Here is a 9237-nt window from a genome sequence, read left to right as displayed (position 1 = left end):
ACTAGGAGACTCGCTCATCCCAGCCTCGACTCTTCTCGCTCCTGGCTTCCCAGTGAGAGAATGACCTTCCTGCTTATGTTAGAAATGCAGTGTCACTCATCTGCAGTATCTTCCATCACTTATTTTCTCTAATTATCCCCCAGGAACTGTCCTCTGTTCCTTCTCTTAATGTCCATTTGTATTTCTTTCTTGATTTTGGGTCACATAAACATGTTCTGGCCTTAATTGCTCTTACTCCTTTTACTTGTCATCACTGTTTCCTTCTAATGGCAAAAATATAAGCGTCTAACCGTGCGCTGTTGATCCCCTTATGTCAGGCTCCATGGAGGAGCTGCACAGCCTGGACCCCAGGAGACAGGAGTTGCTGGAGGCCAGGTTCACAGGAGCTGTCAGTGGCAACACAGGAGGCAGCACTGGGAGTACCAGTGGAGGTGCTAAGGTAACCGCAATACAGAAAAACTGAAACCTTGCTTTTGAGAACGTCGCACACCACACACACAAGCACAGTCGACTCAGGATCTAAAGAGCCTGATAAGCTAAAAGTGGATTTTGTGCATTCCTGTTCTTTGACCAGTGAAGGATTGAAAACTCACAATCTTTGTTAAAAAGACAACACTTATTTGAGACTGCTCAAGAAATTGGGTGCATCATTTAGATATCAATAACAAGAAATATCCAACCTTGAGTTCTAATATCAACACTAGTGACAACCAGTGCTTGCTTGCAGCAGAAAGAATGCTGTAGACGAGTTGTAGCAGCCTTGAGGCTTGTGTTAGTCAGTGACTAACTCTTATCATGATAGTCCCTAGGCTGTCCGAAGGTACTGCCTCAGCAATAGTGACCTTTCATAGGCAGGAAATAGAAAAAACACAACCTCGTCTCATGGTGGAAAAGCAGGTAAAAGTTCCTGTTTTACTTCAAAAAGGATGCAGGGATCTCATCAATATATATGTGGTGGAAAAGAGCCAAGTGACACACCTGATAACTGAAGATCTGGATTCTTATTAAAACTCGGGGCCTGCCTCAGTCTTAGTTTGACTTTTGTTTACATTTCATGAGGTTGCTGAACTTTTGATAGCACTACAGACTTGTGGACAATATTTTCTTATTGTATGTGTTCACTTATTTGTTTAAATTCTCACGATGTGCAGGGTCTGGCCAATGAGTCTTCTAACCACAGCTATGGTAGTCTGGGCTCATCTAGCGACAAGGAATCAGAGGTAAAACACACACACACCCACACACAGACACGTGGATGACTATTTATTTTTGATAAGATGGAACTAAAGAAATTGGAATAAAATACTTCTTACTTTATTACACATATGCCAACAATGAAGTCTGGTTAGACAAAGTTGCATGTTCTCAGTACATCCTTGCTCTGCCCACTCATCTTTCTGTCCTTCCCACTACCTCCACCTCTCCTTCTCTTCTCTTCCTAGAACTCTGATATGAAAAGAGGGAGCTCCCCTGCCTACTCAGTATGTACTCTTTCTTCCTGCTGCTCTTTCCTACTGAAAATTGCCACTCAAACCAGCTTTGTTAGGTAAAACACAAGGGATTTAAGCTAGCTCTCTCTCTCCCTCTCTCTCTCTCTCTCTCTCTCTCTCTCTCTCTCTCTCTCTCTCTCTCTCTCTCTCTCTCTCTCTCTCTCTCTCTCTCTCATCTCTCTCTCTCTCTCTCTCTCTCTCTCTCTCTCTCTCTCTCATATCGATTCACAGACCCCGGAGAAAAAACACTCAGAATCGTCCAGGGGGAGGAAAAGGAAAGCTGACACCTATTCAGAGAGCAGTCAAGGTATGACTGTTACCTGCATGCAAAAAAATGGTATGATGTAGACATCCATGCCTTCTATGAACGTAAATCTTTGTTTTTTTTATGCAGGGAAGACCTCCACACGTGGGCCCAAGATCAGTGACTACTTTGATGTGAGTATTAAAGCAGCTCTCACTATTCCAAAAAGTTGCAGTCCTTATTTTTGAAATGGGTTTTTAAGTCCGCCAATTTTTGCTGCAAATTTCCAGGCTGGGAATGGTTCCAGTCCAGTCAGAGGCCTCCCATCAGCTCGCCGCTCTCCACAGAACTCGCACTCTGCCCCGGGCTCAATCGTGAGTTTTTCACAAACAATAGAATGCTTTACACAAGGATTATTGATTAAGTTAGTTGCAGATGAGGTGGATGGGATTTTTTGTGTTTCATTAAAAGGTTTAAAAATCCCTATTTGTCTATAGATCCGGCAGAATAGCTCCTCTCCTACGAGTCTGTGTTTTGGAGAACACAATCCTAAAGCCTCCTCCAGCAAGTGTGTCCAGGTAATGTATACATTAAACACTCACATGAGACACTTTATTGTATATTCATTAATACACCTCTGACTGGTTCATCTTTGTCTGAATCCTTTAGACGGAGCTAACGGGCCTGAAACTTGCCGCTCTGGAGAGCAACAAGAGTCTGGACCTGGAAAAAAAAGAGGGACGAATAGATGACCTGCTCAGAGTAGGTTCAGCATCCATAAACTGAGTTTTGATGGAGAGTGCATAAAACTGTCTAATGTACAGCAGGTTATCATGTCAGGTTTGTACTGTGTTTATAACTCGACATCCGAACTTAATGCACTCCTTGCTCTTTTTCTTTAACAGGCTAACTGTGACTTGCGGAGGCAGATAGATGAACAGCAGAAACTCCTGGAGAAATACAAGGAGAGGCTCAATAAGTGCATCACCATGAGCAAGAAACTTCTTATAGAGAAGGTATCTGTCTTTGCATGCATGAATCCTTTTGTATATTCATCATACACTTGGTTGAAAGAAAACCATCTGTATTCAGACATTTTTATTCCCTTGTGGGCAGAAAGAAAAAACACCTGACAGAGACACATCCCACTGTACATACGCCTAACAGAGACTTTCATCTTATCATATCCTTACAGTTAATGTGTGAGCAACATATAGAAGATTTGAAACGTATTATTAAACGTTTTAGCTCTACTTTGGTCCAACTCCTGAGGCGATGATTCTGTCTGTGGGTTGGTAGATCTTTGAATCTCTTCACTAATTACCTGTCTTCCTCATGGGTTCCACAATGTGGGGCTGAATTTGCAATTATTTCCAGTAGTGGTGGGGTTTATTGTACAAGCAACCTTTTCACAATATGTATTTAATAGACATTGACCGATTATCTGCCATAATATTCATCATTTTTTAGATTGCCGGATTTGTTTAGAATTGTAGCCGGTAAATGCAAACCGGAGCTGCTCCAGCAAGCTGTGTATTGAATTTAAGGCAACTTTACTGTAGTTGTAATAAATCCCAATACTCTATAATGAAGTTGCAGAAACAGCCGTCTCTCAATACCCAAGAACTTTTGGAGTCTGGACTTGTAGTCTGGACTTGGGAGTCCAGACTCTCAAAGACAGGAGGACGCAGGACGGTCTTTCTGCAATTGGAACAGCAGCTGACTTGATGACGTCACCACCTCAGCTGTTGTTGTCATGGTTACTCTGATTCTTCACTGTAAAGTATTTGTACAGTCAAACAAAATATGACAACCCTGCTCTTTTTGTACTGGTTTCATAGACATACACATATCATTGTATATATATTGTGTGTGTGTGTATGTATGTATGTATATATATATATATATATATATATATATATATATATATATATATATATATATATATATATATATATATATAAATAAATAATTGCAAACAATTCGGTCAAAAGTAATAAGACACCGCTGTAGTTCAAAGTAAAAGTTAAATTAAAATCTTAAGTTATAAACCTTAACCTTTCCCTCAGTCAAAATGATTTAATGTGACTGTGAATAAATAATAAATATTGCTTGTTAAATCCTCGAAACAGAATTATATCTCATGTTCTCAAGTTCTCAAGTCCAGCCGAGATCAGGCTGCTCTCGGCGGGCAGCAGAGCGCTGACGGCCCGGTGCTGCGGGGCTCACGGTCCCGTGAGCAGGACCTCAAACCGTCGACGTATCTTTTTAAGTCGGCCGATTCTTGAGAAAGCGACCACAGATTTGATGCTTAAACAACTAACTTCTCGCATGAAAACATCCTAAAATTACATTTTGTGACTCAACAACGGTAGTATTCAGAGAATGTCAACTTTCAGTTATGAGTTTTCTCATCCGTCATTGTTCCCCGTTTGCTGGTCCGAAATGCATTCTGGGATATTGGCTCTCTCAAGTACGCTCAAGTCTTCTCTGATGCATCCCCAGTAAAATGGGTGGATCAAGTCACATCCGGGCATTTTCACTGTTCTTGGTGAGAAGTGGACTTTTGAATTGGAACAGTACTTGGGCCGCGACTGATGACGTTTCACGAGTCCACGAGAACACAAGTACAGAGAAGAACGCTGATTGAGAAACGGCCCAGTGACTCCACTGGTAATGTTCTGCCATTAGTACTTGTACTTACTGGATGTAACTTCTGTTGAGTATGAGAACTGCAAGGAAAGGAGGAGGGAGTCAGCACCTGGACGCTGGCGAGAGACGAGACCAAATTATCACAGTTTCTATATGATTGCAGTGAGGACACAGACATTTCATACACCAGGCGGAGAGGATGTGGATCTGCCGATGCGCATTCAATCTGCGTTGGATCTGTCCGATTTGTCAGTCGTCACTCTGTTAGTCGAGATTTCAGTCTGCAGTGTCGTTCATACGTGAACCAGTTTTCCTTTGCACCATTTAATTAAACATATGCTTGAAGGTATTTAAAGAAAGTTGTGTGTTGGAGTTGGTGTTGACACATTTAGTCTGGGTGGAGAGAAGTTATAGGTGAGGGCTTTTTGTCATTTGTCACATTTTGTGTGTCTAATGTGTGCCTGTATTTGTGAACAGAGCACCCAGGAGAAGCAGTCATGTCGTGAGAAGAGCATGCAGGACCGTCTCCGTCTCGGTCACTTCACCACCGTCAGACACGGAGCGTCCTACACAGAGCAGTGGACAGACGGATACGCATTCCAGAATCTGATCAAGTGAGTGACGGAATACGCATGCATAGTTTACTCGCATTTTAACAGACTGAACATATTCGATTTTGGATGAGTGTTGCAGCTCTAAACCATGTTATGAGGTCAGACATAAAGTGGCTTTTAAGTGGAATTTCTGTGCATGTTTCACTTCACAGCCAGGAGCAGAGCATATGAAAGACTGTTTATTGGCTGCTACAGTATTTCCCACATGACTCATTCCCTATACCACACTGTATAGGCAACAGGAGGGCATCAACCAGCAGAGGGAGGACATAGAGCGACAGAGGAAGTTGCTGGCCAAGAGGAAGCCTCCAAACCCTGCATCTCCCTCCCTCTCGGTTTCCTCCACTTCTGAAGCCAAGCAGCGGAAAACTAAGGTGGTCAACGGCAACGACTCAGACCCGTTTCTCAAGCCCTCCTTGCCCCAGCTGTGAGTACATTGAAATAGTTACATACCGTCAGTGAAACACTCAAAGATGTTGACCCATAAAGAATGAGGAATGATTGTCCCCTGTTTGTGTTGTTTTGTCTGTAGAACGTAGTGGCCATACATCATAGGTCTCTTTTATATCTTCATAATTTTAGTCTTCATAATTCCAATTAAAGTGGAGATTTTTTAGATTTTTCTGTCTGGAGATTTTGACTGGTACATATTTCGTCAGACTGACACTCGCTGAGTACCACGAGCAGGAAGAAATCTTCAAGCTTCGCCTTGGACATCTAAAGAAGGTTGGTAGAATTTATTTTTTAATCAATTGACTCAACATATTGTCACCATCAGACATGTTTATCTATTTAAATGTTTAGTATGTAATTAAAACAATGCATAGATGATTATTAATTCAGTTAAATGGCAGCTGGAGTATTACATTGTTCGATTATATACATGGGTTTAAGTCCATGAATTTTCAAACAGGGAAAGAAACAATTTCACATGGTGTAATTCTACAGGAGGAAGCAGAGATCCAGGCAGAGCTGGAGCGGTTGGAGCGGGTGAGGAACCTCCATATCCGAGAGCTGAAGAGGATAAACAATGAGGACAGCTCAGCGTAAGTCCGTTCTACGTACAGTACCGTAACGTGTCAAGTAGCCTAATGGTTAAGACTTGCACTAAAAATATGCTTTATGATGTTAATCACTTTCCACTGTCAGGACATTTGGGTTATTCTGTCAATACAAACATTTAAGTATTAGAGAATGGCTTTTGTAGTTAAGACATAAATGTCAGAACATGGAAGTGCAATAAAATCCCATTTGAAAAGCGCTTGTTTAAAAGGTGACACAAGAATCGGGTAAAAGCAGTGAACATAAACATGGTGTGCTTTCTCACACAGGTTTAAAGACCATCCCACCTTAAATGAGAGGTACCTGCTGCTGCACTTGCTGGGCAGGGGGGGCTTCAGTGAAGTCTATAAGGTAATGTCTAAGTGGTTGGACTAGATTGTATTTTCTATTCCCTCTCACGGTAAAGAATGTTTAAGAGACAAATGTGTGTGTGTGTGTGTTTTCTTGTCACGCAGGCTTTTGACCTGTTTGAGCAGCGCTATGCAGCTGTTAAAATCCACCAGCTCAACAAAAACTGGAGAGAGGAGAAAAAGGAGAACTACCACAAGTAGGTCTCCTATCTTGGATCTCTCTCCTCTCTCTCTCTCTCGCTATATATATATATATATATATATATATATATACATACATACATACATACATACATACATACACACACACCTTAAGATAATCAAAGGCAAAATGTTTCTCCAGCAACTTGCGCACTACTTTAACATGTATTTTCTTCCAGGCATGCATGCAGGGAGTACCGGATACACAAACAGCTGGACCATCCCAGAATAGTCAAACTGTATGACTACTTCTCCCTGGATACTGACACGTGAGTCAACTCTGACCTCTGCCAGCTGCAGCACTGCTTGTTTGACATATCCTGAGGTTATCACTCAGCACTGGGTTTAAAATCATTTTTTACAGTGGCTTTAAAACAACATGGGGCCCATCAGTAAGATTCAAACCTATTTGAAAAGGCACTACCCAGTAAGTATTCAAATGGTGCACGAGTTGTTTGTATTCTGCCTCAAGGCTCTACGTCAGTGGGTGCTACGTGTAAGAGCAAACATCACAGGGGTGTTATCAGATTGGGAAAGAGTAAATGGTAAAAGTACTTCACAGAAAACCGTATGATTCAGCATCCACATGCAACAATGGAAGTTTTTTTTTTTTAAGGTTTAATTGTTAACTAAGCAGGTGAACTTTAGTCACCTGCACTCAAGGGAGACATAGAAAGTCATGGCTAATGATACAATACTGTATATCTGTTCAGATAAACAGATGAAAACACCTATATGTACAAAGGTTGAGCTCATATTGTACCATGTTAGCAAAGCTTTTCAGCTCACATTCCCTACTGGAAATTTAAGTCATTCTCACTCGGTAGCAGAACGTCCTGACTCTGACCCCTGACCTCCATGCAAAAGAGGAGAAAGTTAAATTTCTCCTCTTAGCCTTAAGTATTTCCAGCTCTTAAAACACACTCTCCGTCTTCTGCTCTCCCAGGTTCTGTACGGTTCTAGAGTTCTGTGAAGGCAACGACCTGGATTTCTACCTGAAGCAAAACAAGCTGATGTCAGAGAAGGAGGCACGCTCCATTGTCATGCAGATTGTCAGCGCCCTGCGCTACCTCAACGAAATCAAACCCCCCATCATCCACTACGACCTCAAACCTGGTAGGTCATGTTTTGGATGAATCATACGCGTAATTAGATCTAGATAAATAAATAATAATCTGATGAACAATTGCACTGCTTCGTTTGCAATGCAGTGCATTTGTTGATCTTGTGTCAATCATTTGGTCTCTCACACACTGTACTGAGTGTCATCGTCTTGTGTGATGCGCAGGTAACATCTTATTGGTGGATGGTACTGCATGTGGAGAAATCAAAATCACAGACTTTGGCCTGTCTAAGATTATGGATGATGATAACTATGGTGTGGACGGGATGGACCTCACATCCCAGGGGGCAGGCACCTACTGGTAAGACACTCACTCACTCACTCACTCACTCACCATAGTTATATATGTCAGTATTATGGCATGTTACTTATTATAGTAACATGGCATGGTGTGTTAAAGACTCTTTTATGGTCGATGTGAAATGTTCAACACACGTTCTCTTTCTTGTATTCTTGGCCATTTTCTTGTAGCATATTGCAAATGGCAGAACCTCATTCATGATCTTATGGACAGTGGTTTGTGACTGTATTTTTCAAGGAATTACCTAAATTCTTACCATTTTTATGTTATGAAAGTCAAGGAGTCTGATTACTCTTTTACATTGTTTGAAATTGATTGCATTCTGTGTGTGTTTCAGGTACCTTCCTCCAGAGTGTTTTGTGGTGGGGAAAGAGCCACCTAAAATCTCCAACAAGGTGGATGTCTGGTCTGTGGGAGTGATCTTCTTCCAGTGCCTCTACGGACGCAAGGTACAACACTGAACATCACCTGCTACACTGGAGAAAGCAAACAAACTCAGAGAAGACCATAAACACCTGCAGTAGATGAGAAGGAATTTGTTCTTAGTAAATTAATTTTTCAGGTTCCACTTGCAAGAGTTGAAGCGATGGAGAAGACATTGGATTATTGGTGATTTTATTTTTTGTTTTCCCAGCCGTTTGGTCACAACCAGTCACAGCAGGATATTCTCCAGGAAAACACCATCCTCAAAGCCACAGAGGTCCAGTTCCCTGCTAAACCACAGGCTAGCACAGAGGCCAAGGTAGCGCGCGCGCACACACACACACACACACACACACACACACACACACACACACACACACGTATGTATATATGCCCAATACGGTATTACAGAAATGTCAATGACCAAAGATAATGACATTTGTGTTGCAGTCCCATGGTGTCGGAATAATCAGAAAAATGTGTTCCCGTTCATATTTCATGGTTCATCTGATCCGTTATTTGTGCTTTCTTGTCACGCAAATACGGGCAAACTGCTATTAATGTGTTATTTCAAAGTAAACAATGGAGTATGCCCCCAGACCCTCCTGGCTGGCTACTACATATTCTAATAATAATTCTAATAATGCATTTAATTTTTAACTCACTTTTCTTTCAAAAGAATCTCAGAGTGCCACAGAGCCAATATATAGTAAAACAAATAAAAACATAGTTGAAACAGTCAACCCATAATAAAAAAATGATAGCTGACAATGAATT

The 9237-nt window shown here is 41.5% G+C and overlaps 1 protein-coding gene across 1 annotated transcript in view; it reads left to right on the top strand.

Moving 5' to 3' along the window:
* Nucleotides 1-310: 310 nt before the first annotated feature.
* The window catches only part of LOC306749491 (serine/threonine-protein kinase tousled-like 1-B), a gene marked incomplete at both ends in the record, with an annotated part of 9817 nt that continues 890 nt past the window's right edge, over nt 311-9237 (top strand). The window contains 20 exons of the mRNA XM_079232796.1: nt 311-439; nt 1152-1220; nt 1443-1481; nt 1722-1797; nt 1885-1928; nt 2025-2108; nt 2232-2312; nt 2404-2496; nt 2640-2750; nt 4864-5000; nt 5236-5427; nt 5660-5726; nt 5949-6046; nt 6332-6413; nt 6518-6609; nt 6793-6882; nt 7560-7729; nt 7902-8037; nt 8375-8486; nt 8672-8779. Of these exons, the coding sequence (XP_079088922.1) occupies nt 311-439; nt 1152-1220; nt 1443-1481; nt 1722-1797; nt 1885-1928; nt 2025-2108; nt 2232-2312; nt 2404-2496; nt 2640-2750; nt 4864-5000; nt 5236-5427; nt 5660-5726; nt 5949-6046; nt 6332-6413; nt 6518-6609; nt 6793-6882; nt 7560-7729; nt 7902-8037; nt 8375-8486; nt 8672-8779 (2010 nt within the window). The remainder of the gene's footprint in view (nt 440-1151; nt 1221-1442; nt 1482-1721; nt 1798-1884; nt 1929-2024; nt 2109-2231; nt 2313-2403; nt 2497-2639; nt 2751-4863; nt 5001-5235; nt 5428-5659; nt 5727-5948; nt 6047-6331; nt 6414-6517; nt 6610-6792; nt 6883-7559; nt 7730-7901; nt 8038-8374; nt 8487-8671; nt 8780-9237) is intronic.

This window comes from Taurulus bubalis (assembly GCF_910589615.1).
Source record: "Taurulus bubalis genome assembly, chromosome: 1".
Lineage (NCBI taxonomy): Eukaryota > Metazoa > Chordata > Actinopteri > Perciformes > Cottidae > Taurulus > Taurulus bubalis.
The sequence above is the reverse complement of the archived record's forward strand: the minus strand, read 5'-3'. Positions and strand labels throughout refer to the sequence as shown.